Consider the following 27063-nt stretch of genomic DNA (forward strand, 5'->3'; position numbering starts at 1 on the left):
TATTTTAACAGAACAAGCTCGCCTCCCTTCACACTGCCCGAGAAGAGGACAAGGAACAGAGGCCTTCAGTGAGAACCAGAACTTCAGGGGAGGGTGGGAAGCCCTCACCAGTGCACACAGTGCATCATCCAGCCCCTGGGCACCAGCAGGCTCTGTCCCGTGCAGAAACAGACCCACTTCCAGCTCTGGAACACGGGGCATGATGAAACCAAGGCCCAGAGAGACATGGCGTCCTCACAAGTCCTTCAGCGAGTGATGCGTGTGGTCCAGGCTTCTGAGACAGGACATTCTGCAAAGGGCACCCTCACTAGGAGAGATTTGCTTTTTCAGTTTGATATCTGAGCCAGAGGTTGGGTCAAAGGGGTAACAGGAGGAAAAGCAGGGGGCAGGGTGTGGTGGGGCCTTCAAGGGGAGCACCACCACTACCTTTCCAAAGGGCGGCATCTCACCTTGTAACAGTCGTGGCTACCAGCTGTGGGCTTTGGTTTGTTGTTGTTGTTGCTGTTGTTAAGGCAAGGGTCTTGGATTGCTGAGCCTGGCTTTGACTTTTCCAAGAAGCCAGGGATAACATTCACCTTGGGACCCTCCTGCCACTCACTACCTCCCAAGTGCTGGGAATCACAGATGTGTCCCACAATCCTTGGTTTTGATATTTTTATTTTCTCATAAACCTTTCCAATTTTCAAAACACAGGGGAAGTGCCCTGCATGGCTGTCTGTTTGCAAACTTAGCTCAGTGACAGGGTGCGGGCACCTCCAGGCGAGGTGCCAGGATGGGTGGGCTTCTCTGCCCCCACAAAGCTCCTTTCAATCCACAAACAAAACTCCCTAGCCCTCTCCCCACAGCCCTCCCCACCATGAGCACCAGTATTTACCTTCCTGTGTCTCCACAAACTTGTACCTCACATGAGGCTCAGAAGGCACCACACACACACACACACACGCGTGCGCGCGCACACACACACACACACACACACACACTCACTCACACACACGCTCACACACACAGCATCAAAAGACTCTAGAAGAGTTTGCTCAGTCTGGACCATAACAGAGAGATAGTGATCCCCAGTGAACGTGCTGTGTGCCAGGCACTCCTCTGAGCACCCAGAAATACCAGCGAGAGGAGCCAGCCCACCCAGGGCTTCCTTCTTTCTGTTCGAGACCCAACTGACAGCTGGTGTCAGCTCTGGCGCCACCATGTCAGTGGGGTGGGCCAGTTCTTCAGCCAGCAAGATGCCAAAAGCCCCTTATCTCTCCTCCAATGGAAGCTGGACCAGGCAAGGGGCTCCAGGACTAGGGGAAGTGGGAGGCCCGGGTTTTCTAGTAAGATACATCTGCAGAAAACTTTGAATCTACGCAGCTGGAATTGCGTAGATTCCAGCTGAGGCTGTAGCTGCTGACAAGAAATTCCTCCACAGAAGGATGGGCTTGGCGACCTCCAGACAGCATTCGGAGGCAGGCACAGCCTGGGACAGACTCTAATGGTGGCAGGGTAAGGCAGCCACCATGGAGATCAGCCAGGGAGAAAAGTCCACAATCCTGTCAGCCCTGGAGAGGGAGCAATCCTAATCCACCTGGGTGACTACTTAGTGAGCTCTGGACAGGCTGGATGCATGAACTGGGTCTTCTCTGAGGGCATGAACGGCCCCACGGCTCCTGCCTGAGAAGCTTGGTGGGCAGGAGGGGCAGAGCCATGAGACTCTTCCCACCTCACCACCTGGGCACTAACACGCTTCTGGTGTGAATTTCCTGTTTCCACACAGCAGCCCCTCTGCGCTTAGGGCTACATGGACTCCACGGTTGACCAGTAAGGGCAGAGCGAACCAACTCCAGGACAGGGTCACAACCCACATGGATGGCTGACTCTCAGAACAACCTAAGATGACATCTAGCGTTCCTTACACCTTCTCTCAGGAACATGGACGAAGGTAGAGCTAGCAAGGAGCTTGCCACAGGTTACAGACTCAAAGGCACAGGGCTGGGTCCTGACTGAAGGTGACATCTAGCTTCCGACTCAAAACTCCTCTGCAGCGCCCCCTCCAGGCTGTACAGAGGCACATCTGTCCCCTCTACTGCTGGGGATAGAGGCTCTAGCCCAGGCTCCAGCCATCATCTGGGCAGTCCCTGGCTTCAGCTGCCTTTCCCAGAGGTCTGGGACTTCCTGCTACCTGGGAATTATCTCTGGCTTATAAGGCCTTGCTTTGTCCCCTGCCTGCCAAGCCCTGGGACTGTGGATATGGGAAGGCTTGCGTAGAGACTTCAATGTCAAGGTACCACCCCACCCACCAAGACCCTGCTCCCCATGGAAAGCCAACCTTTGTTCCCCTCAGCAGGGTTCTGGAACATTCAGTCCTTTTGTAGTCTCAAAAACCATTCAGGGTTCAGTAGATCCTGTTGGTCCATCTGGAGAGCAGTGTCCCACCAGCTGCCCAACCATGAGTGACTATGGTATAGGCCATTCATCTACCCACTCTGGGCCTGCCCAAGGCTGAGGAATGGCCACCCAGACTGGTGTTCAGAGATGGGTACCAATCAACTGTTCCCAGCAGCACAGGTGCCTGGTGTAGGGCAGGAAGAGGCTGTCGTTTTCCAAGCTGTGTTGCACACTCACCCATGGCCATACACATGTGTAGGTGTACATACAAGCATATGTGTATGCGTGTGAACGTGTGGGCGACCGCAGACTGCAATCATGTGAGCCTGGGCATCTGTGTAGGTGTGCGAATGTACATAGGTGAATATGCATGCTTATGTGGGAATGACAGTGTGTACACACATGACTATTAATATGAGCACAAGTGTATGTGCATTCACGCAGGTGCTCACACACAGGCTCGGCCTTTTGTACCCTCCCTCCAGACCTTAGGCCTGTGCACAGAACTGTTCCACTCTTTAGAGCTGCCTGCACCTCTGCTCGATGGAGCTCACACAGAAAGAAAAGTCACAAGAGTACCAAGGGCTGTAAACTCCCCTCCCTGTTCAGGCTGGCAGGCCAGGATACAGGGCAAACCCTGGACACAGGGACTAGGCCTGGCTCAAGGTCACACTTCCTCTTATTACATGTTTTATATGACGTTTAGAATGTCTGCAGCCAACCATAAAAACACCGCTTCCCCTCATCTCTCTTACCAAGGTATCCATGCGATATTTATTGTAAAAAACAATTATCTATGTGTGCATATGTGTGTGTGTGATTATTCCTAGTCATATGTGTACACACATTCCCACTTGGGTACACATGTACACCTATGTGAGCTGCTTGTACATGTACATTCACACGCCCACACACACATGCCTAGGCTCACATGAATGCAGTCTGAAGCCACCCACACATTCACATGTGTGCACACACACATGCGTGCACGCATGTGCACGCACGCACACATATACACACACACACACACACGTGCACGTGCATGCCCACACCCAAAGTTAAAGCTTGAGAATAAGAGGCAGGCATCAGCCCCTCAGCTGCTCAATCATCCTTCTACCTAGACTACTTGGCGCTTCGGAAACCTTTTAACTTCCTTGGGTTCACGTCTCAAATCTGGCCCCACCAACAGGAGTTGGTTGATGGCTCCTGACACTTCCGGAGTCGGTACACTAAGCAGACACAACCTAAATACGATAAAGCCCCTGCCCCTGGCCCTAGAGACTGTGGTCTTGAAGGACGGGAGTTCCTGGGCTGTCCTCCCCCACAGACCTGGAAGAAAGCAGCAAGGCTTCCAACAGACACCATGGAGCCTCCTTAAAGCACCCAGCAGCTCTGTCCCAGCCTGAGCCCCTCCGGTGGAATTCTTCGGGAGTAAATTGGGAAGAGGTCAGAGGCTGTAGCTCCCTGGGCCCCTTTCAACGGATGAGCCTAGAAGCAGAGAGAGAGAAAGGGAGAAGAGGGAGGGGAGGGAAGAAAGTTTTTACAGATAAGAGCACAAGAGAAGACTGAAAGTATGCTTTGTACCACGTGGCTGGTACCATTCTGAGCTCTCTGGCTGCTCTCTCTCTGATCTGCACCCCTTCTCCCGCCCTGGAGCCCAAATGGCTCCAGGTTTATTCAAAGTAAAAGCTGCCCTGAAGCTTTCCTGATGTCAGGAAGTTGAGGAGGTAGCTTGAGCACTTTCCACCAGAACAACCTGACATGACTCACAGAGACCGCCTCACCACAGCCTGTAGTCCGCCCGGCCATGCACAGGCCAGCACAGGGCAGCTGATCACCCTGGACACTTGGAAGTAAAAGCAAGGGTAAAACCCATTTACATTATAAATTACCACCAGCTCATTTGAGGGTTCAAGGGTGCTCACCAGCCCCCTTTGCATCCCAGGGATGGTCTCTATGGGAATTCGGCAAAGCCTGTGTCTGTAGGGAGAGAGAGGGAGCAAGCTAGGGTAGTCCACCTAGGTAGTGGCTCACCTAGGTGGTGGAGACTATCCCCACATACTAGCGAAATAGAGTCTGTATGCTCAGCAGAAAACCCCCACTAACATGTCCCCCCCCCCCACCAAGAGCCCAAGCTTAGCTATTCTACTCCAAGACCTGAGCTGACCCAGGAGTCTCCTGGGCTGGAAAGTTCCAGACGTGTGCAAACCAGTCAGCGTTCCGGTTTCACCAAAACTGGCCAATCCTGCTCTGAGAGCTCTGTCGCTGCCATGAGCTTCACGGTCTCTATCAAGACTTTGCCCTGTCGTATTCCCATGTCTTCCATCATGCTTCAGAAGTACCAAGCAACTAAGAACAGCTCCCCATTTCCCACTGGCCTCCCCTGTCTTAGCTCCCAAGCGCTAAGACATGACATTCTGTGGGAAGATGTACCTCCCCTGGACCCAGGAACCCCGTGGGAAATGAGTGCTTCAGGAGGCACCACACCCAGACCCCTTTTCATGGGTGTCTGGGCCGGATAGTCTTGGGAAGTAGCAGCCCCTTGCAGGTCACCCCACATGCTGACCCTGAGAGCCAGCCACGAAAATCCTCAGCTTTCCCTGTGGACCTCAGCAAAGCTCTACATCCCTTCACTCGGGACTGCCTTGAGGATTGAGGTGAGGCCGCTGGGCTTCTCTCGCAGCCTGGAAAAGAGGATTCACAGGTCTACCCTGAGAGACTCCTCTTGTAGGAACATAGGGCAGGGGCATCTGGGGCATGTGGGGTCCTCAAGGCAAGAATACTGGGCTGGCTGGCTTCTTGGGTATCAAAGTCCTTCCTGAAGTGCATCATACCTTGTTCCCAGCACAATACATGCAAAGTCTACTCACTGACCTCACCCTCAGAGTGTCAGGATACAGGATGCCTGGGGATGGAACCTGTTGTCCCCATCCCTGTGCCCCAACTCGTGTCCTTCCACATGTACATAATGTCTGTCTATGGGGGGTCACTGATGGGGGTCACTGATGGGGGTCACCGCTGGGGGTCACCAATATGGGGGTCACCCATGGGGGTCACTGATATGGGGGTCACCGATGGGGGGTCACCGCTGGGGGTCACCGCTGGGGGTCACTGATATGGGGGTCACCGATGGGGGGGTCACCGCTGGGGGTCACCAATATGGGGGTCACCCATGGGGGTCACTGGTGGGGGTCACTGGTGGGGGTCACTGAATGAATGAGTGTACTCACACACACGGGATAGGATCTGGCTTATCACTGATAATTTACGTTTGCTCTTTGGTTTTTGAGACAGTCTCCAATACTCCAGGCTGGCTTTGAATTCCTGATCCTCCTGCCTCTGCTTCCTAAGTGCTAGGATTATAGGTCTTTGGGTTTTCTAAAGTGAGTCCTAAGTGGCAGTTTTTATTTTTAATCTTTCCCATCCCACCCAGAGCCCACCGCACAGATGCTAAAGCCCCTCCCACCTTTTTATTTATTTACTTATTTTTATTTTATCAAGACAGGGCTTCTCCATGTAGCCCTAGCTTTCCTGGAACTCTCTCTGTGTATGGAACGCCTGGCTTCCCTAACACTTCTACTTTTACTCAAGATTCCCCCAGCAGGGCAGCATTAGCTTCAGGTTGGTAGGAGATCACCAGGTGTCCAGGGTGAGGTCACTCTCTGTGAGCTAATTCTCAACTAAGAGCCTTGAGCCCAGCAGCCTTGCCCCCTTCTTCCCCCTCTCCAGTGATGTGACAGGCCTATCATCCACTCTTCCCTCTGCCCCTGGAAGGCGTCCCCAAAGCCATCCCGTCCTGTAACAGAGGGACATCCATCCAAACACAAACTCGCCTTGAGGGTATCTAGCGGCCTGGAGCAGCAGCCTGCCGTGATGAAGGCTGAGCAATGCTGGGAAGGGCATCACACATGGAATACAGTGCCCTGCTCCCTACTTTTTCCTAGCTGGCTCGGGTTCCACTGTGTCATCTGCAGTGCGAGATGCTCACAAGGACATGTTTCTGTTTGCAGGAGTTGACTGGCGCTGCCACTGGCGAGGGAGCACTCCCACACAGCCCACCCCACTGCAGATCCAGCGCCCCCAGGCTCCCTACTCCTCCCAGTTATAGGCACACCGGCCTCAGCCGGTTCTGTAATCCTTGAAGGGATCCTAGAATCCTCCTCTGTGTGCCAAGAAGGTGACAAGTTCCTGAGACAACCTGAGGCCTAGCGGGGTCAACAGGGAGCCGCACTGCCTCACTGAGGAACAAGAAAAGAGGAACAAGGCCCTGGGGGGGGGGGTGGTAAGCTAGCTTTCCCCTCCCTACCGGCTGGGCCCTAGAACTTACTGAAGGCACAGTCCCGCATCCCAGAACCTCCCTGAACCCCCAGGCTCCCATAGGAAGCAAAGGAAGCCCCCCCCCGCCCCCCCCCCGGGCCTTCCCGGAGCTCCCAGAGCTCTCACTGAGCAGGGCAAGAGTAACCAGTGCCCAGGGGTGAGGCCATGGGAGTCAGTCCAGCCCAGCTCTGCACCTGAGGTGCCCTGCTCTGGGGGAGTTACTCCCGCTCACCACCCCCCAAGGCCTAAGGCCACTTCTGTTTGAACCCAAAGCCCAGTGGCCACAGCCAGCAGCCCAGTGACTATGCACAAGGTGTGTGCACATCGGGCTCCACCTAGAGGCAACTATCTATCCAACTATCCCTGTCCCAGGCCGTTCCCCCTGCAGGGGGCAAGGCTCCTGTAGGAGCAAACACAGCCAGTGTGATGCGTGCCCCAGGCGCCTAAGGAAAGGCCAGGATCCCTCTAGGGAGTCAGTCTAGAGGCCCTGACGCCCCCTTATCCCCCCTGAACAATAGGACTGTTTTCTTTTCCTTCGATAAAAGTGTCTGCGTTAACAGTTCCCAAGCTCTGTGATGGGGAGGGGGTGGCAGCTGGGCAAGTGACAGCTGGAAATGAAACCCAGATCCTGTCAGCCTGGCAGGAGGTCCCCCTCCCCATCCTCCAACGTGGCCACTCAGGCCCTGGTGATCACAATGCCCACAGCCCTCTTAACCCCAGGATCGTGGGATTCAACTCTGTTCCCTCACAGGAGAGCTAACACACCAACCCCTCATCTAATCTACCTACACAGCGGGGTCTGCAAGGAGATGTGTCCTTGCCCCTTACATGACTGGGCTGCTCAGGTCGCCTGCTAGGCCTGGTAAGCCAGAGGGGTGGACTGAGAGCCACCATGGCTACACAAGGCAGTCTCCCACCTGCCTACCTATCCTGCCGTTTGGCACTCTGGGGCCAGGACCTGCTCATCCACCCACCTAGCCAGTATTCATCAGCCTCTACCTGGAGCCTGTTGAGGGCTCGGTGTAGGGCAGAGACTGATATCTGGTCCAACCGAGCCTTACCCCCCTCAAGTCACTGTGAGAGGCAAGTATTATCACAGAAAGAAAAACAGCTAGCCTGTGCTATGAAACTGTGCCACAGCAAAACTGAGCCCCCTTGGGAGTCTGGCTGCTCCCTGTCCATGCTCTGTGTCCTGCCCTCCTCAAAGCCAACCTTGGGACTCAGCGTCTGCTGAGAAGTAGGGCAGGGACACATGACAATCTGTCTCATGTCATCTGTACTGAATGAGCCACAGGGAGTGAGGTGGGCCTTGAGGGATGTGTAGGAGTCTGACAACAACTGAAGAGGGAAAACAAGGGCTCTTCCAGTCAGGGGAGAGAAACAAGTACAAGCCTGGTGGTTCAGGGGTTGGCTCCCTCCTGGAACTGGTAACCTTTGGGACTGAGCTAAGAGGACCTAGGGCTTGTGGTTTGAGACCCTTCCCTCCCTGGCTCAAGCCGGAGGGTCCTGGAAAGGGGTCAGACAGCACCACCACAAGGCAGCCTGGTCTGGGCAAAGGGAACCCCACAGACACTCCTGACCAGGTGGTCAAAGACCTGGGCACCCACTGGACTGCCCTCTGTGAGGCCAAGCCTCCAGAGCCCAGGACCCCCTCCTTAAGCATGTTCCAGATTCCTCGTTTGTCTGCACTAACTCATGGAATTACTAGCTCTGTGGCTTTGGGTGAGTTAGCCAACTATTCTGTGCTTTGTTCCTGTTTGTAAACAGAGATAATGCCATCTGCCTCATTAAGACTGAAGTAACAATTAAATATATTATCACGGGACAAAACCCAGCCTGGGTCATGTGGTTATTTCCACCTCTGGGACTTTATACTGAGCTGATCCTGACAGGACCCTGGGTCTGCTACTGATTCTGGCGAGAAGAGGACTCGGTCCCCAGCAAGTAAAGATCTCTTCGCTTTTCATCCCCCAGAGTGCTTCAAAAAAAAGGGCACCTGGACATCCTTCCTCCCCCAGGGCACTTTGGGAAGCCTGAAGGGTTCTGGTGAGAGGGGGCATCAAGCCCGGGGTTTTGTGCCTGCCCTAGGAAGGAGAGCCATGAAGTCAGTGCAGGAAGCGCCAGCCCAGGACCCTGACCCAGTCTGCACCTCGAGGAGGGAGGAGGAGAGGCCAGGAAGGCAATGGGAGGTCACTGGATGCAGGAAACCCTGAGGAGCTCCCCTTCCCAGGAACTGACTACCCCATGCCAGCTTCTGCTCTGCACCTGGGGGGCTCAGACTCTAGAGCCTGGATCAGGACAGTCTGTACCATCCAGCAGGCTCAGGGTGCTCCCCTCCCGTCCCTCCCCTCTTATCTCCCGCCTAGAACCCTGGCATGTTGAAAGAGAGCAGTGTGGATACCAGTGTGCCGGCATTGCTTAGCTGCTTTCTGACTAGACTAATCCCGGCTGAGCAGCAAAGCACCGTGGACAGGGTCCCAAGATTACTCAAGGTACTTCCCTTATCTTGGGAGCTCCTGCCTCACCCACATATCTGTCTGCAGCACCCAACCTCCACCCCCAGACGGTGTGAGCAAATGAGAAGCATTAACCGCCATCTTTGGGCCCTCTGAATGCTCTCCATCTGAACACTCGGCCGACCGGGACACAGAAGTCATCACAAAACTGAGCTAGGTTGTCTGAGCACCAGCCTCCCAGGGCCGTGAGGGCCTGTGGTTTCCAGCGCCTGAAAGAGACTCTTGCCCAGCTGAGCACCTCGGGACTTGGAATCTAGCAGTTGGAACTGCTGTGGCCTTAGGAAATACATGGCTCCCTAAGGGTTGGCTGGCACTGAGTCCCTCCCCAGTGGCCGACTGGGCAGTTTTCTGGTGGACTTCGGGTTAATTGCTTCGAGTAATTGCTGGTGAATGAAACACCCAGTAAGAGACTAGAGGCCTGAGCCCTGCAGCCCCCATGGAAGCTAGATCCCCATGCAGATTCGGGAGAATGCCGGCGGCGTCAAGCACGGGCCAACATGTTTCCAGCACCAGCACCGTGGGCCTCTAGGTTCAGTGGGGCCTGGGCCACTGACTCAACCACAGGACGTGGTATCGGCCTCTAAACCAGCCTAACAGCCTCGGGCTGGAGCTGGGAATAGATGAAGGGCGAGGGCTGGGACCTGTGATCGCAGCAACAAAGTTCGAGAGGGTTCAGAGCTGCTGCTGTCGCAGGACCCTGAGCGCGCTCGCACGGCCTGAGTTTGTTAGCGCTCACTGAGGGGTCGCGTTGTGGTCCCAGGGCCCGACGAGCGGAGCCAGTTCGGGTCACGTGGCATTGCGGGCCAGAGCCCTGGCGCTGACCCTAAGGGGAGGGAGGGACCGACTCCGAGAGGGAAGGGGCGGCCCGGCGGGGGCGGGGCGGCCAGAGCTCCCGGGATTCCCTGCAGAGCGGCTCGGCTGGAGACCCAGTCTACAACCCACCGGTCACGGGATCTCGATCCAAGCCGCGCTTTCCTGCCCGGCCGGTGAGGGATTTGGCCGGCGATCTCTCCGCGCGTGGCAAGGACCTCGCTCCTGGGACTCTGCGCCTCTTCTAACCCCGTCGTTCCACCCGGAGGAACCCCGGACCTGCCCCGTGGACGGACTCGGAAAAGCAGAGTTTGCAAGCCGAGCAAGCAGCAGCACCTGCCCAGGGCGAGCGTGAGAGCTGATGTAGGGGCACAGTCACTCTTGCCCTCGACGCCTCTTTCTTCTCTTCAGGTTAAGCTCGTGCCGAGCGGGGAGAAATGTATCAGAGCTTGGCGCTGGCCCAGAGCCCTGGCCAGGCCACCTACGCCGACTCGGGAGCCTTTTTGCACGCTCCGGGAGCCGGCTCTCCGGTGTTCGTGGCTCCCACGCGTGTGCCCTCCATGCTGCCCTACCTGCCTGCGTGCGAGCCGGGCTCGCAGCCTCCCGCGCTTGCCGCGCACTCTAGCTGGACTCAGGCAGCTACTGCCGACTCCTCAGTCTTCGGCTCCGGAAGCCCGCATCCGCCAGCCGCACACCCACCGGGAGCCTCCACCTTCCCGTTCGCACACAGCCCCCCGGGGTCCGGCAGCGGCGGCAGCGCGGGGGCCCGGGACAGCGGCTCCTTCCAGGGCGCGCTGCTGGCTCGCGAACAGTACCCGACCCCGCTCGGGAGACCCATGAGCTCCTCGTACCCCACAACTTACCCGGCCTACGTGAGTCCCGACGTAGCCCCTTCGTGGACCTCCGGACCCTTCGATGGTAGTAGCATCCTGCACGGTCTGCAGGGCCGCCCTAGTGGCCTCCCTGGCCGACGGGCCACCTTCGGTGAGTACCGGGCTGGGGCTGCCCGGTGGACATGGTTCTAACGTTAACGCGTGCAGCGATAAACCCGCTCGCTACGAAATGCAATGTATGCAAAAAGCCGAAATGGGCTCTTCTGCTGTCAGGGCTCACCCGCTTGGATTGACCCCACAGATTCCCTCCCAGAACTGCCAGGACACAGGAAACTTTTCCAAACACAGTGCGATGAAAAACATTTTTTTTTCCTTTCAGCATAATAGCAAGGAAATAATACATTTCTGTTTTTCACGCGACCAAACCCCAAAATAGCATTCTGGATTATGTCAATTTGGACCCTACATCCTAAACTTTCCTTGGAAAGTTTTGGAAATTATTTTTTGGTTTTAAGACAGGGTCTTATTTCGTAGACCAACCCAGCTTCAAACTTAGCAGGGGCCCTCCTGCCTCAACCTTCCTAAGTGCAGAGCTTACAGGCATTAGCCACTACACCAGGCTAAAAATGAGTTTTATGAAGTTCTAAATACTGACTGTTTGAACAAGTCGCCACAGCCATCTCTTTCTACAGCACTGGCACTCCAGCTTGAGATTGCCATACCTCCCAGGAGCATAAATTAGATGAGATTAGATCCCAAGGGTACTGAGCTAAGAACTGCTCCTCCAGGTTTCTGAGTATTTTTGAGCACAGTCACAACAAAGAGGGCCAGCCTCTGTTTGCATCCTCAGGGCCTCCTGTAGGCCCATCCCTCCAAGACCTTGGAAGCCTGCCCCGATTCACAGACCCCTCTTGGCCCAAGCCAATCTAGTGCCCTTAGGTAGACAAATGCAGCCCCTGTGTCTGGCACCCACCTCCAGCCAGTAGAGGACTGGTCCCACCCTGCCCCAGCCAGTACCCCTCTGCTTGTACAGCTGTGGTTCCTGGCTAGGCTGGAGCGGGATGGGGATTCCCTGGTGCCCTGTGGTCTTGCCCTCCTGCCCCACCCCCAGGGGAGACAGTGGTTGACTCCACAACAAAGCTGACAGCCAAGCCATCAGCACCCTGTGGAAACCCAGGTCTCCCAGTCCCTTCTGGCTTGGGGCCTACTCACAGGTACACAGGGGATCTGAAAGTGGGCTGGGGATGGAGGGAAGTAAGGCTCTGCCATCCACTTCTCTCTGCCTGTGTACATACATCTCTTTCCGAAGCTTACTAAAAGTACAAAGGCTGACATGGACCCTGGTTAAGAAAGGGGTCATCTCAGATCTCTCCCTTAAAGTTTGGTTTATTTATATCCCTGCCTCACAAGAGCAGCCCTAACATATTTCACTAAAGACTAAATAAGACTAAGTATATAAATAAATCACCCTTTTAATGAATAAGTATCAGACACTATAAAAGGAGGGCAGAAACCCTTAGGCTCTCTGGAGGAACAGAGGCCCCAGCCCACAAGCTTCTTGTCCCTACAGTGCCTGACTTCTTGGAGGAGTTCCCTGGTGAGGGCCGGGAGTGTGTCAACTGCGGAGCCCTGTCTACACCGCTGTGGCGCCGTGACGGCACCGGGCACTACCTATGCAATGCCTGTGGCCTCTATCACAAGATGAATGGGGTCAACCGGCCACTGGTGAGGCCTCAGAAGCGTCTGGTGAGTGTGGCAGGGAGAGGACCAGGGCTAGAGCCACGAGGGGGATAAAGGGAATGAGTGGCTTCTGCACACAGTGGTGTGTGGGTTCCTGGATGGATTAGGGACCGAAGCACAAGGCACCGTGAGCTGCCTGGCACTCCTGGTTGAGCCAGGCCACCTCATCTCTTCCTGGAGTTTGAAAATATTCAGGGAGCCATCAGGATTCTGGCAAGGATTCCTCCTGGGGACCTGGCCACTGTAGCGCCACCAGGTTACTCTGCACTTGACAGAACAAGGTGTGTTTCAAAGCCACTTGCTACATGGCCACAGGATGTCCTGGGAGCAGGTCTGAGAATGAGCTCTGCCCTGGGCACATAAGCCAAAGTCCGTGTGGGTTCCCTGGGGGCTCTGTGCTGCTAAGGGATTGTGTCGGTGGTAATGGTGGGTGGCAACCTGGTCGAATTAGAGGCCTCAGGTGACTGGCACACATAGGGTTGAAGAAAGGGACGCTGGTCCACCGATACTGGCATCAAGAACCTAAGTGAAAGAGTCTTTGGGTGTGTGTTCTTGGGAAGCATTTGCCTGTGGTGGCCCTAGGAAACCAGGCCTCTGCCTTTTGCCTATCCCGCCGGCTAAATCTTCTTTTCACTTTTGGCTCTTCTGGTTACACGGCCGAGTAGGTGTCAGTTAGAAGTAAAGGTCAGACTTGTGCCGCCAGGAGTTGCTGAGGCAGGAGAGACAACTTTGCTCTGCCTTTAAGTTCAGGTTTAAATGCGTGTCTGGTTGGGGTTGGCAGACAGACTAATATCCTTGCTGTGGAGGCTACAGTGGACTCATGGATCTCAAGGGCTTCAGACTGACCTGGGCAGGAATGCACCTGAGTATCAGGCCCTCCTATCTGAAGGTGTGAACCCCAGATGAGTGTCAGCCCCTGGGAAGATGCTTCTCATCCTCCAGGTTTCAGAAGGGGCCCGTGCCCGTAGCAGGCAGGGTCTGGGGACTGGCTGCCCTGGTCCTGCCTGATGTGTGTTGTACATGGTTTCCTGAGAGCACTTGCTTGGGGCTGTAGCTCTGTGCACTCTTACATTATGGGCATGTGAGGTCCTAAGATGGGAACAATGTCGTGAGCTCCGGGAGGCAGGTAGGATGCAGGAAGGGTCTTCTCTTCCTCTGAGCTGGCCTGGGGTTTGGGGATCTGCAGGCCCATTCTGCACAACTCTTTGCTTCTTGTCGTCTGAGGGGCCACTTCAGAGACTACAGTGCCCTCTGGTCCCTGCCTGATAATGGAAACCCTCTGCATGTGAGCTGCCCAACCTGGTCTCCGTGACATTCACTAATGCAGAAACCACGGATAACTAGATAGACAGCCCAGGCGTGAAGGGTTGCATCCTAGGCCTGGGGTACAGCCTCCCCAGGCAGCAGGCCTGGCCTGGCCCTTGCTTCTGCCCACTCCGCTCCATGCCAGTCTCTGAACTGGGCACACAGGCACAGTAATAAGCAAAGAAGAATCAGGCGCGAGCTCCTGGCTGCTCTGGGGTAGAGGGGTGGGCTCCCCACAGCCCAGATCTACTCTTGTCATCACTAACACCCCCTCAGTTTTCCCTCCCCAGACAAGGGGCAGATCTTTGACCTAGTCTGCTGTGTCTCCTCAAAGAGAGGCATTTCCAGCCTTGACTTATCCCTAAGGCTCCAACTGGCTCTCCACCCAGCCAGTCTTGGGTAACTGGGTTCTGGGCTCCCAGGAGGCTCCATCCACCTGGCTCCTGCATTTCCTGTGGTCCCTTGACATGCCTGAGCTTCCAGTTCCCTTCTGTGCTGACTGGCAGTTCGTGACGGCTCAGGAAAAGGCGATGCTTCTTGAGTCGTTATGTTTTCCTATGTTCTTCTTAGTTTATAGAAGTAAAACATAATCGCAATGGAAAGATTCCAACGTGCTTTCCAGACTTTTCTCTTGCACTTCTGGGGATGTGGGCATGGGTCTGTGTGCCTTTCTTCCTGCGTGCGGTCTGCCATGAGACACCCGCTTTTGGTTTTTGCCCACCATGTCTCAGAAGGTCCCATAGCTCCTGGCTGGTTCGTGGAAGAAGAGAGGCCACAGGCCAGGGCACCCCTAGGTCTGAAGATCCAGCAGGATCTGAGAACTGCAAAGTGCCAGGCACCTAGTTAAGTGAGACTTCCATGTAAACACAAATATCTTACTAATCATATTCCAAGCAATGCAGGGGATACACATGTGCAAACCCTCGCTGTCCCTTTGGGCTGATGTTCTAGAATTGTAGTTGAATCTGAAGCCCTGAACCATAAAGGGGACAGTTGGGAGGGTCGGAGGTATTGTTCAAGGGTAGGACACTGCAGTCTGGTGCCAGCAGCTGGAATAGACAGTCTGTCACAGCAAGGCTGGGCTGTGGAGTTTAGGAAGAGCTTGGGGTCCAGGTGCCTAGGGACCTAAGAATGGAGTTTTCAGTAGTGGGGATTAGAGTCCATCACACGCTGAACCGTGAGCCATGCACCAGGAAAGTCAGTGGTCTCCGGCAGCTCAGAGACATTGGTCTTGGTGATGTCTGGCTGGGCTCTCTGTGGTGACTCCCCAAACACAGCACCAGCAGCTCATTCCTTGCCCCACCACCAGTTTCATTAGTTAGGCTCAGCTTGCCCTCTAGCTCAGGGCCCAAGGTCTCCAAACACAGGGAAGTCTGGGGTCCCCGGTGGGACTCAAGGGTGTGAGATCAGGGTGGTCCTGCTGGGAGATGTGGTGGCATGAGGTAGACAGAGAGAAGGTGTCACACAGCCCAGGACCAAGAGATTCTAGACACTCAGCACAGCCAGGGCAGAGAAGACCCTACACCTTCCACTCAATACCCTGTGGGTACCGGGGACGCTGTCAGTGTATGCTCGGGGCTCTTAGGAGACACGTATCCAAGGGGACCAGCAAGACCCTGAGAGTTGAGCTTTGGCCCTAACCTCCTGAGGGGTCTGTGGCCTTGAGAGCGCTGATGCCCCACGGAGATGCTGGATTTAGGTCACCCTGGCTGGCTTAGGATAATAATTAATGGCTGTATATTTCATCACAAGGCCTTCGTGACCTCAGAACCCCACAACCAGACCCTGAAAGGTCTGTTAGATCTCAATGACGGTGAAGGGACCTGTCCTGGCTCCACAAGGCCAGTGAGTCAAAACTTGGTGGGACAAAGGACATCGTGTCCTTCCAGATAGGTCCATGGCAGGCTTCAAGCCTTCCATCAACCAGAACAGTCTCAGCCAACCAGAACGGTCCCTGACCTAACAGCTGGTAACTGCTTAACTGAGTGTAGCTGCTACCCATCCTGCTCCTTGTCATATACTACACCGGAGCCCCCAAGTCTGAGTTCCGCTGCCCCAAACCCTGCGCTCACCGCAGCTAACTTGCTCCACAGTCCTCATCCCGTCGATCCGGCCTCTGCTGTTCCAACTGCCACACTGCCACCACCACCCTCTGGAGGCGTAACGCTGAGGGAGAACCTGTGTGTAATGCCTGCGGCCTCTACATGAAGCTCCACGGGGTGAGTGGCAGGGAATACCCCGCCACCCCTGCTAGACAGCACGGCCCCCTTGGCCCCTGGCTTGAAGGAACGAGCGAACGTGTTCTGGGAGTGTTACGCGTGTGTTGACTGCCCGCACACCCACTCCTCTAGGAGACCAAGCTGGGGCCTCCATGCCCACTGAGGCTCCTGGAGCTCCCCAGGGCTTTTCAGCCTAGGATGAACGCTAGACACCCAAGTCTTGCCCTCTATGCACTCCAGCCCTGCCCTCGGTATCACAGATGGGATGGGTATCTCCAGGGCGGGACAGGAAGGTGACTGTGCAAGGGCCCAGGGGTGAGCAGGGACAGTGAGTAGACACCTACCCTTGCTGTCCCTTCCCTGCCAGGTGCCACGGCCGCTTGCAATGAAAAAGGAGAGTATCCAGACAAGAAAAAGGAAGCCGAAGAACCCTGCCAAGATCAAGGGTTCCTCAGGTGCGGAGGGAGCTGGGGGGGGACACCCCCAGGCCTCTGAGTCTCCCTCTAACCCCACCCCTACAGGGTGTCCTTCATCTTGTTAGGGGAAGGGCTTATGATATGAGCTGGCCAAACAGTGGGACAGGAGTGGAGTAGATACAGCCATACTGACCTACCTTTCAGTGCTGTGTGACTTTAAGAAGCCTCTGAACCTCTCTGGACGAGGATCAGAGAATTGGCCACGTGGCAGGAAATATGGTCAGACCCGGCAACCTTCTGTGAATGTTCCCCATCTTCCCTTCCAGGGTCCACAGCAAACACCGCAGCCTCTTCTCCCACTCTCGTCAACGCTGAAGGCTCAGCAGCCACTTTGAAGGCCGAGCCCAGGCTGGCATCCCAGGTATGTGCTGGGCCCTCTGTCTCCTCCCAGGTAAAGGGGATGAGGCAGGGGGTGCAGGAGATGGAGAACCTTGACTCTTCGCCAACTCAGATCCCATCAGAGCCCTCAGGACCTCTCCCTGAGCTTTGTGAGCACATAGCCCCTCTCAGCCACCAATGTGGTGGCTTCCTTCCCTAGAGCTGTGTGTGGCGTGGCCCACAGCCTTTGCATGCTCCTGGGGGCCCTTTCCACTCATTCTAGGCTGAGGGACGCTTGGAGGAAATAACCTAGGGTGTGCCTCCCCACTCCCCCACACTCACCTGCCCCATCCTGTCTGCAGGCCCCCTCCAGCCCAGCGAGTGAACCCCTGGCCCCCAGTCATTTGGAGTTCAAGTTTGAACCTGAAGACTTCGCCTTCAACTCCTCATCCCTGAGCCCCCAGGCTGGCCTGGGTGGGGTCCTGCGTCAGGAGGCCTGGTGTGCCCTGGCCTTGGCCTAGGTGCTCAGGAAACTGCCACCATGGTGGTTCCCAGGAACAGAGACTGCCAACCTGGCTCTTAGAACAGGAGCAGAGACAAAGGGGTCCCAGGAACAAAGGTTAGCCTCTGAAGCAGCAGCTCCAGGGGTCCCTCACCACTGTGGAGGGGAGTTTTTTGCGCTGACAGCCTAGAGGAAGAAGAGGTCTGGTAGGACTTGAAGGCTCGTCTGGGACAGCAATGGAATCCCCAGACCTCTCGCGGGCCCCTCTGTAGCCGAGACGGCTGCAGATACCCACCGATGACTTGAATGCCATCGACGGTCAACATTTATAGTCTGTAGCAGCTGGCAAAGGTTCACAGCATCCCACAGTAAAATCTGATCCAAGGGAAACAAACAGAGTCCAGGCCGGCAATAAGGAAGAGGCGACCCTGACACAAGGCCTTTGGGGTCTCACATTCTTAACATCCCATATCTGACTCTGCGGGGCTGAGTGCTTTCTTGACAACGAATGCAGGACTATGAAAGACCGATGTGCAGATTGAGCACCGTAGCAAGACCCCGCCCCAAGGCAAACCATCCCTCTGGCCATCATCGCAGACTTCTGTATTTATTTGTAGGCTTGTTTCCAGAGAGTGCAGTAAAAGGCCTTGTTCTGGCCATCTGTATACTAAGGCTTTTGCTGATGGGAAGACCCACACTGAGACACTATTGGAACTGGGTGACATGTGGCCTCGTGACCTGGCTCAGCTATCATTCAAGCAGTTGTTAACACGGCTCTTTGCAGCATCTTCTTCTACCAGGTCATGGCAGCTGGCTGTGGACTCTAAGGGGTGCAGGTCAGTTCTAGGGCCCCAGTACAGGGAGGTGGCAGGCAGTGAAAGAGAGCGGATGTTCTGTAGGCCACACCCCTACAAGGTCTCAGCTCTTCTGGCTACCTCCTGGCATTTCCAGGGTCCCACCCCCAGGTGTGGAAAGTGGCAAGTAGAGGAGTTAAGGGGTCACCTAACCATGAAGACCACCCCTACGTCTCCTGTGTGGACCCTTGATCCTTCCACCTAGTTCATCTCGAGGCGGAGACAGTGGACCCCAGTTAGAAGGAAAGCAGCGGGTAGTATCCTGTAGCGGCTATCACAGGGCCAAGGGCAAGACATGCTCCTGTCACTGGCCCTGAGTAGGTATACCTCACTATCCATGCGTCTGTGGAAGGCAAAGCCAGCAGCCTAAATGACTGTTACCACATCCCAGATATGGGGGAGGGAAAGGAAGGGGGCTAGAGGCAGACGCGGGAGGCACCGTGTGAATGCCTCCGCGCGTGCGCGCACACACACCCCAGGTGTTCACAGACACAGAAGAGACCACAGCAGCTGCGTGAGGGCTGTGCTCAAAGCCTCAGCATGGTTGCCCACTGCCGTGGTGTTTCTGGGAGTCCCTTTTGCCCAAGCCTCAGTCTCCCCTTCTGTGATGATGCCTGTGATCACATCTGTAATGCATATACCCATTCCGTTAATGTGGTCACTGGGGAGGCTCCCAAATTTGGAGCCGGCACCAGGCAGTCACCAACACAGGCAGGCTCCTGGAGGGACCCATAGAGAGAAGCACAGGCAGGTGGCTTCCCCTTGGATGGAGAGGAAGGGGACCGAGCAGAGAGGGGGCCCGACGTAAGAGATCCCCCCCACTTCCCGCTCCTTTTTTTTTTTTTTTTTTTTTTTTTTCCTGTTGTTTGGTTGGTTGGTTTTGTTGTTACTGTCTTTTGAGACAGGATCTCACTATGTAGATGAGGCTGTCCGGGAACTCCAGGCTGAACTCTGATTCACAGAGATGGGTCTGCCTCTGCCTCCTGAGTGCTGGGATTAAAGGTGTGCGCCACCACTGCCTGGCTCCCTCTCTTTCTGTTTTTTTTTTGTTTTTTAATGTATTAATTTTATCTGTATGAGTGTTTTGTCTGCATGTGCGTATGTGTGTCACACGCATCCCTGGGGCTGGCAGGCATCTTAGGACCCCCTAGAACTGGCATTAAAGATGGTTGGAAACTATCGTGTGGTTGTTGAGAACTGAACTGGGATCCTCTGAAAGTGCTCCTTAAACCGCTGAGCCGTTCCTCCAGCTCCCTCCTGTTTCTTAACTAAGGAGATGGCTGAGGTGAAGAAGGCCACGGGCTCTACCACCAGGCATGGTCACTGCTGCTAATTTTAAGCTTTCTTTCTCCTCTTGGGGAGGAAGCCAGTGAACCAAATCCTTAATATAGCTGCCAGGCACCACGATGCTGCCCTTCCTCCCGCCACCCACCCCCATCCTGCCCACTGGCCGTAAACCGCCAGATGAGCAGCACACATCCCAGGCCAGAGCAACTGGGGGCCTTATCTGAAAGCAGGAGGGAAGGGAAGGCCCCTCTGCCTGCTGCCTGCAATGCACTGGCCTCCAGCGCCTTTGAGCTACAGCACCCCAAGCCTACCCTTTCCTGTCCAAAATATTTTCTGGCTCCCATGACGTGTTCTGGGCAGCCCAGGGAAGGAAGAAGACCCAGTGAGGGAGCGACGTGAAACATGGGACGTGCACACGGATGCACGGATGGGGAGACCAGGGTCCTGTCAGCAGGCACCCGTCCTCCAAGCCAGTACGCCTCACACCTACTCTATCCCAGGGTCTCGCTGTGCAGCAGCTGCTCACCTGGTATCAGTGTGTTCTCTGTGTGTGCGGGCTGGAACATGAGCCCTGCATGCTTTGTGGCAGAGCGGCAGCCACCAGACCCTGAGAGCCGTCCTACACCGGGCAGCTGACTGTTGGGGACGCTGCCACAATGCTGAACTGGGTACGGCCAAAGGGTGAGAGTTTCTTAGGCTAAAAAGGGTGTCCTGTCACAAAGTACAGCAAGCTCTCCCAGGAGCTCATCTGAAAGCCTAGAGGAAACCTAGGGTGCGGAGGTATGTGAAGGGCAGTAGCTTCCTAACTGACCAAATAAGGGCATTTCTGAGACCAGACCACTTGCTACTGCATATGGGTCTCTCACCAAAAGACCAAAAGCGCATGTTACTGTCCGTCCACAAGGCCCTCCGTGCTATACTTTGTCACAGCCCTGTGGACAGTTCTAGGGAGTTCTAGGGGCTCTGGTAGCATTCCCCCAAGATATGTGAACAGGCTGCAGATAGTGAGGCCTGGGTGGAGAGAAGGTTGAGAGGCTGCATAAAGAAAGAAACAATACTTTGAAGGCAGCACGGAATTCAGACCCTCTCCCTTGAGAGGGTGCTGGTTCCATGGTCCTAGCTCCCTGTGTTTTATAGGACACAGACCTGCAGCAGGGGAGTGCCTGGACAGTAGCTGAGGTCAGGCTCCAGCCTTCTGTGGGATCCAGCTAGGGTAGGGACACCAGTACCAAGGAGACTCAAATGTGTCCCCACCTCCAATCCCACCCTTTTGTGTCTTGGAGGGTCAGGTCCCACATTACCCTTTGTTAATGCCAACCAGTCAACCTTACGAGACCCCCATCTCCATTTGAGAACCAGAGTCTCTCTGGGCCTGTCCCATGTGTGGGGTGGTGGTCCAAGGAACTAAGCCTCTACCACGCCCTCTTTGCTCCCTGGCTACAGGATGAAGTGAGGCCAGAGAGACTTGGCTCTCTGTAGCCACCAGGCTTTGGGCAGGGCAGCCCTGATGCCTTAATTCCCTACACAAACACTTGGGTAGGGGCTGACCCTGGCCTCAAAGGGGAGGGGGCTGACTAAGCCCTCATGAGTAGCCCCCTCCCCGCTGGGCCCCCGCATGCCGCCAAGATGTTGACATGGACGGCTCCAGCCGTCTTATTTATTATCTGATAAAGCGAGCTCGGCACCGCTGGTGGACAGCGTCTGGCCGCTCTGAGCTGACCGGCATGGGGGAGGAGGATGGTGGGCAGACAGAGCCGGGCCCCAGCCTCACCCAAGGACGGAGAGGCCTCCACCCTGTGCTCTGGGACAGGACACATCTTGCCCTCTCCCGTCACTGCTCACAGGTCTGGGAAGGACCGCCCTGCCTACGACCACCCCGCACCTGAGGCTGTGCCCCCTTCTGCCAAGCTCAGTCTTTCCTCCTCATGCACCCTCACCCAATTACTGTTGCTGCCCATCCTCCACACCCCGCATTTGGGCTCCAGTTCAGACTTTCCATGATGCAGGTTCAGGCCTGCTTCTTTGCCTCCCAACATTACTCCAAGACCCAACTCCGCATTGTTAGCTATGTCCCCAAAGACACCTCACCAGGGTTCCCTTTCCTGCCAGCTGCATTTACTCTCAGGTACAGGGACACTTGCCAGCATCCAAATGCATCAGAGCTTTAGACGGTTTGCCTCATCCCCTCCACTCCAGTGCGACTCTTGAGGTTTGGGTCAGGACGTTTGGTGCCCACTCACCTCCTCCTTCAGTATTTTGGGGAAGGATTAAGATAGAGTGACCCAGGCAGCTCTAGAGGCCTCTTGTAGACAAATTAGCATAATCACACTTACTCATCTATGTATGGTGGTGAGCCTGGGCATTTCGATGTGACATGGTAAGTTCCACTCTTGCTGTGAACAAGGTCACATGAGGCTACCTCCCTCCAAGAATGCTGCTCTGGGGTCTCTGACAGACAGATCTATAGCCTGCCATCCCAGGGTTACCCGTAGGAGGGGGAAACGTGGTAGACAATGCAAGAAGAGGGAACCCAATAATTACTAGAGGGACTGTGTGTAGCTGAGCCCTTAAAAACCAGAGTTCCTAGTAACACAAAGGTATGTTAAGCTTTCCTACCAAAAAGATAGGTAAAATTTCAACTCATATGTAAAATATGACCACCACCTCTGTGCACAAAAAAATACTAAATATGTATTCATCGTGTGTTATACATGTGGTGTGGATACACGTATGTGCATGAACATGTGTGCACATGGTTGCCTGAGATTGACGTCAGGTGTCCTTCCTCCATCACTCTTCATGCGTTGTTTATTGATTGATTGACTGATGACTGATTGATTGATTATTGATTGACTGATTGATTGAGAAAGGTTCTCACTGTGTAGCCCTAGCTGGCCTGGAACTCATTATGTAGACCAGGCTGGCCTCAAACTCACAGAGACCCTCTGCTTCCAAAAGTGCTGGGATTAAAAGTGTGTGCCACCACACTTAGCTACTCTCGATCTTATTTTTTTTTTCCACAACGTCTCTCACTGTATCTGGAACTCACCAATTCGGCTAGGCCAGCTAGCCAATGAACTCTAAGAATCTACCTACCACCCAACCAAGCACTGGGGTTACAGACACATGCTCCTCTGCCCAGATTTTACATGGGTGCTGGGAATCCAGACGCCGGTCTTCATGGCTGTGGGACACACACTTTTTATCAGCTGAGCCATCTCCCTGGGCCTGGTTACAATTACTCTTAATATGTAAAGGAGTAGACAGCAACAAACTAGTTCCTGGGACAAGTACAACTTAGTCTAAAATTCATTTTTCTTTTTTTCTTTCTATCTCTTTTTCTTTTTGTTTGTTTGTTTTTTCAAGACAGGGTTTTTCTGTGTAACAGCTCTTGCTGTCCTGAAACTCACTCTGTAGACCAGGCTGGCCTTGAATTCACAGAGATCCACCTGCCTCTGCCTCCCCAGTGCTGGGGTAAAGATGTACACCACCACCTCCTGGCTCAGAAGAGGATTTGTCTTAATGGAGTCCTGAATGAGTCAGGCAGGGAAGCGTCTAGTTATTGTGGAGTGTACACGTGGCCTCCAATCATGTGCCTGATCCCACAGAGGGTTCTGGAAAACTGTCTGCAGAGGCTGGCTGCCTATTCCACGCTAGTGTCTCTGCCATGGTGGGGATTATTAGATCTGTGATCCAAGAGGTCTTCTACCAGTCCAGTACAGGAGACAACCAAAAAGAGGCGATTCCTCTTGCCCAGACCCTTCTCATGGGGGCGAATCCGAACTCTCCTTGGGCCTCAGAAGCACTGGAGGACACTTGGGAGGCTGAACTCACCAGGGTTCTCCCTGGTGAACAAGAGAGAGATGGAGAAGGAGGCAGAGCAAACGAGACATGGAGAAAAAGCAACAAGAGAGAGGGAGGAAGCGGAAACGAATGAACGCCAGCCACCAGGCCTTGGCTCTGTGATCGGACCACCACAACCAGGAAGCCTGCCTTTGGAGGAGCGGGATGCCCATCATCTTGGATAAGGTACATACAAGGCCCATTTGTCACCTCTGGGGCTGGAGAGCACAGGAGGGAGAAGATGCTGGCTCAGGACTCAGGGCCACTTTATTTCCTCAACCACACAGAGATGGTCAACCTGCCCACGCCTGAAACGGCATCAACAAAGACCAGTCAACTCCCCGCTTACCGCGGCCCCTGGGTTAGAGTGCGGGGACAGTGGGTCCCACCACAAGCCAAGATCCACGGTACTTTCTAAGTTTCTCAGCCCAGGGCCAAAACTTTAAGCACAGAAAATCCTTCCCATGGCAACCTCCTTAAAGCAGCAGCACCTGCTAGGCACAAGCCAGCCACAGATGAGTAGCTGACTTCCACGTGGCTCCACAGGGAGCCTGGCTCCCAGCCTCCTTGGCCTAGAAGGTAACATCCCCTGCAAAGCATACATACACCTAAGCTACCCTAGAGAGAAGGCACTACCCTGGGCCAAGGCCAAAACAGCTCCCTGCTGCAAGTAGGACTCTGCAGAGAGCCTGGATGAGCCCACAGCCCACCTGATGGATTGGCAAGTCACCTTGCTCATTTCACAAATGAGCCAGGAAGTGAAATACTCTAATAAATCCTCCGTCTTTGCGCAAGTCCAGAGACACTCAGTACTCGTATCTGGTGGTACTAGTGGGGCAGGGCGGGGGGGGGGGGCGGCAGAGAATTGACAGCCAGGCCTGAGATTCAGGACAGCAGGCAGATTCTGAACACATACAACTGGCGCCGAGGCAAGGAGAGACAGAATGCCCCGCCAGACAGACAGACACAGACCCCTTGGACTTCAGCAGAGTGTGGCAGATTAAGGACTGTTTGAGGCTGCCTTGGGGTCAGGTTCAGGTGCCAGCAGGAGACTTTGGCAGTTCTCAGCCGCTCTGTGCCTCGGAATCCCTGTCTGCAGACCTGTTGGTGACAGCTGTGGACTTACTGTAAGAGCAGTGGTGGCCCACATGAGGCCTGGCAGTGTCCTCGACGGCTCACTGTGATCTTCTTCGTGGCCTTGGGCGTGCAAGAGTCATGCTGAACTTTTGTTCCCACAGACATGGCAGGGCACACCCACGGCTGCCGCCAACTGCCTTCCCCTCCTCCTCCTCTCCTCTGAGTTTCAGTTATCTCGGGGCAGGCAGGCCAAGCAACTTAGACCACCATTGCTGCTACAGCAAATAGATGAAAACAGGACTCTCCCATGGAAACGTGACCCCTCCAGCCTCAAGGTAGCGCTCTCAAATCCTAGGACACCCCCACAGGCAATAGGGTACCCTTGCTGTCCTCTGTGACTCCTGCTCCTGACCTCAGACCTGCTTAACCCTCCACTGGCCTTCCCCAGACCCTAGCGTAAGCTGTCTCCTCCCCAGCACAGGAGACTCCTGACATCCCCCCCACCCTGCTGCCTCAAGGACGAACATAAGGCAGGGATTTGGTAAACTCCAGCCCCGGTATGTTTCGTGGTATGTGTGAATGGACAGAGTGGCCCTTCCGTGGCCACTCTGTCCTGCTGCTGAGGAGACTGGGCCCTGCACTCCAGAACTGCTCATGCTGCCCCCTGGGTAGGGACGCAATTAGAAGCACTGTCAGCCAGACAATGGGCTCCAAAAATACCCCAAAGGCAGGCAGGACTTGCCCGTGACATCTGTAAGTTCTGTCCTGCGGAAGTTATAAATACGAAATAATGTTAATTCAGAGTCATTTGTCATTTGGGGACAGGCGCATCCTTTGTGGGACAAGGGATGTTTTTCCAGATTTGTAATTTATGGCTCTTTATAGTTAAATGCAGCTACTGGCAAGAAAAGGAAAAGCAAAAAAAAAAAAAAAAAAAAAAGCAGGGTTTCCCCTGGAACTGCCAGGGGTGGGAAGTAGGCTGGTAGGGTGGGACCACCTTTATCCTAGCCAGAAGTCCCACGAGACACTATGCCCCTCTAGTCAGAAACCCACACACAGGCAGCAGGACCACCAGGAGGTCTTCTGATATCCCCAAATGGCCAGTTAGTTCATAGGCCTGCCTATCCAACAAGGGGGTCTGGCTTTTCTCTTGGCCCTGGCCACTCGGCCACCAGGTCCAAGTCACCCTCAAAGCGGCATGGCAGACAGCATCCTTCATGCCCCCCCAACTCCATCCAACATATGCTCTCAACCCTCTGCACATCTGGGACCCCAGTGTTTCAGGTCTCAAAGGAGGTTCGTGCTCCCCAGCCTGGAAGGCTGTGCCTGCTGCTGCCTTACAGATCCCGGAGAATCTTGTCTCTCAGTCCCTCATCCTCACATTCTCTGGCCATGCTCCATGTCTCACCCATTCAGGGAGTCTCTTGTCCTTCACCCGAGCGGGTTCTCATCCCCCTGGGCTGCAGAGAGTGCCTGACTGGTCTGGGCAACACTCCAACTCTCTAGAGTGTATCTTGCTCACAGCCCCTTGACATTGGTGTGAGTGCTTTTTAGCCTCTCTCCTCAAGGCTGAAGTTCAGGAGGATGGGGCCCATGTGAGCCCCCTGTGTCATCCCTGCAGGGTCTGTACAAGGCTGACATACAGCAGGCACTCCACGGAGCACTGTTTGGGAGACATGCTATCTGGTCCCCCACCCCAGAACGTCACGTGCGCCATCAAGGGCACCTGGGAATGCAGCTCTGGCTGAGCCCTGTAGTGGGCTGTCCACCTGAGGGCCATGGTCACCGCTACACCGGCCTGGCCCAAGAGTGTGGGAGTAGTAGGCAGGTAGCCTGTTGGCCCCACTGATCACAGGCTAGGGGGAAGAGTCAACCGGTCCTCCAGAGAGCAACAGGGGCCATAAACAGCTCCCTGGCCCTCCCAGCTGAAAAAAGTCTTCCCGTAGTTGAGGTGTCCCAGCCACAAGAGCTCCTGTTGCTGCCGTGTCCTATCTGCACTCAAATATGTCCCTACACTGGCCTTACAGCCTCCTATGGCCTCCTTCTCTGTCACCAAGCCTGAGCTAGAGGTCCCGTGTCTGACCCATCCTGGGAGGAAGCTGTAGCCTGGAGACTACACTATGACCAATGATCCTAGCTTTCAGCCCCGCCCTAAACCCTTGTCACAAGAACTAGAACCTAGGAGCCAGGCTCAGGAACACGGAGGATGTCAATCGTGTGTGGTTTGAGCCAGATGAGGTTAAAGCGCTGCCTAGGCCCAGGTGCCGGCAAGGGTGCTCTGCCATTGATTGCCGCAGAAACACAGGCAGGTCCTGAATCTCCCTGAGCCTCAGAAGGGCCTTAGGGAAGATTGCATATGGCTTCGGGACTCTAGGTTTAGTGGGACAGAGTAAAGCACTTCAGCAGATACTGAACCTCACCTGTGTCCAGTTCCGACAAAGTGGGCCATGAAAGCATCTACTCCTAGACTCCTGGTGGGCAGAGCAAGGCCCTCATATATCCCAGAACTGGTGTGCTCCCAAGAACTCTTCCGAGAGGGTTAGGAAACAGCAACCAACCAAACAAGCAGACCCACCACAAGGTCACCTCA

The 27063-nt window shown here is 54.9% G+C and overlaps 1 protein-coding gene across 1 annotated transcript; it reads left to right on the plus strand.

Moving 5' to 3' along the window:
* Positions 1-10242: 10242 nt before the first annotated feature.
* Positions 10243-18635, plus strand: Gata5 (GATA binding protein 5). Its single transcript, XM_051185129.1, has 6 exons — positions 10243-11003; positions 12423-12598; positions 15991-16116; positions 16484-16571; positions 16859-16983; positions 17273-18635. The coding sequence occupies exons 1-6, from the start codon at positions 10457-10459 to the stop codon at positions 17429-17431; spliced, it is 1221 nt and encodes a 406-aa protein (XP_051041086.1). The 5' UTR covers positions 10243-10456; the 3' UTR covers positions 17432-18635.
* Positions 18636-27063: the final 8428 nt, after the last annotated feature.

Source organism: Phodopus roborovskii, unplaced genomic scaffold (assembly GCF_943737965.1).
Source record: "Phodopus roborovskii unplaced genomic scaffold, PHOROB, whole genome shotgun sequence".
NCBI classification, from domain to species: Eukaryota; Metazoa; Chordata; class Mammalia; order Rodentia; family Cricetidae; genus Phodopus; species Phodopus roborovskii.

Bases quoted from the DNA above. Each gene is read 5' to 3' on its own strand.
- Gata5 (XM_051185129.1), top strand. From the start codon at position 10,457: ATGTATCAGAGCTTGGCGCTGGCCCAGAGCCCTGGCCAGGCCACCTAC. The intron at 11,004-12,422 runs GTGAGTACCGGG...TTGTCCCTACAG, and splicing joins TGGCCGACGGGCCACCTTCG to TGCCTGACTTCTTGGAGGAG. The intron at 16,572-16,858 runs GTGCGGAGGGAG...CTTCCCTTCCAG, and splicing joins CAAGATCAAGGGTTCCTCAG to GGTCCACAGCAAACACCGCA.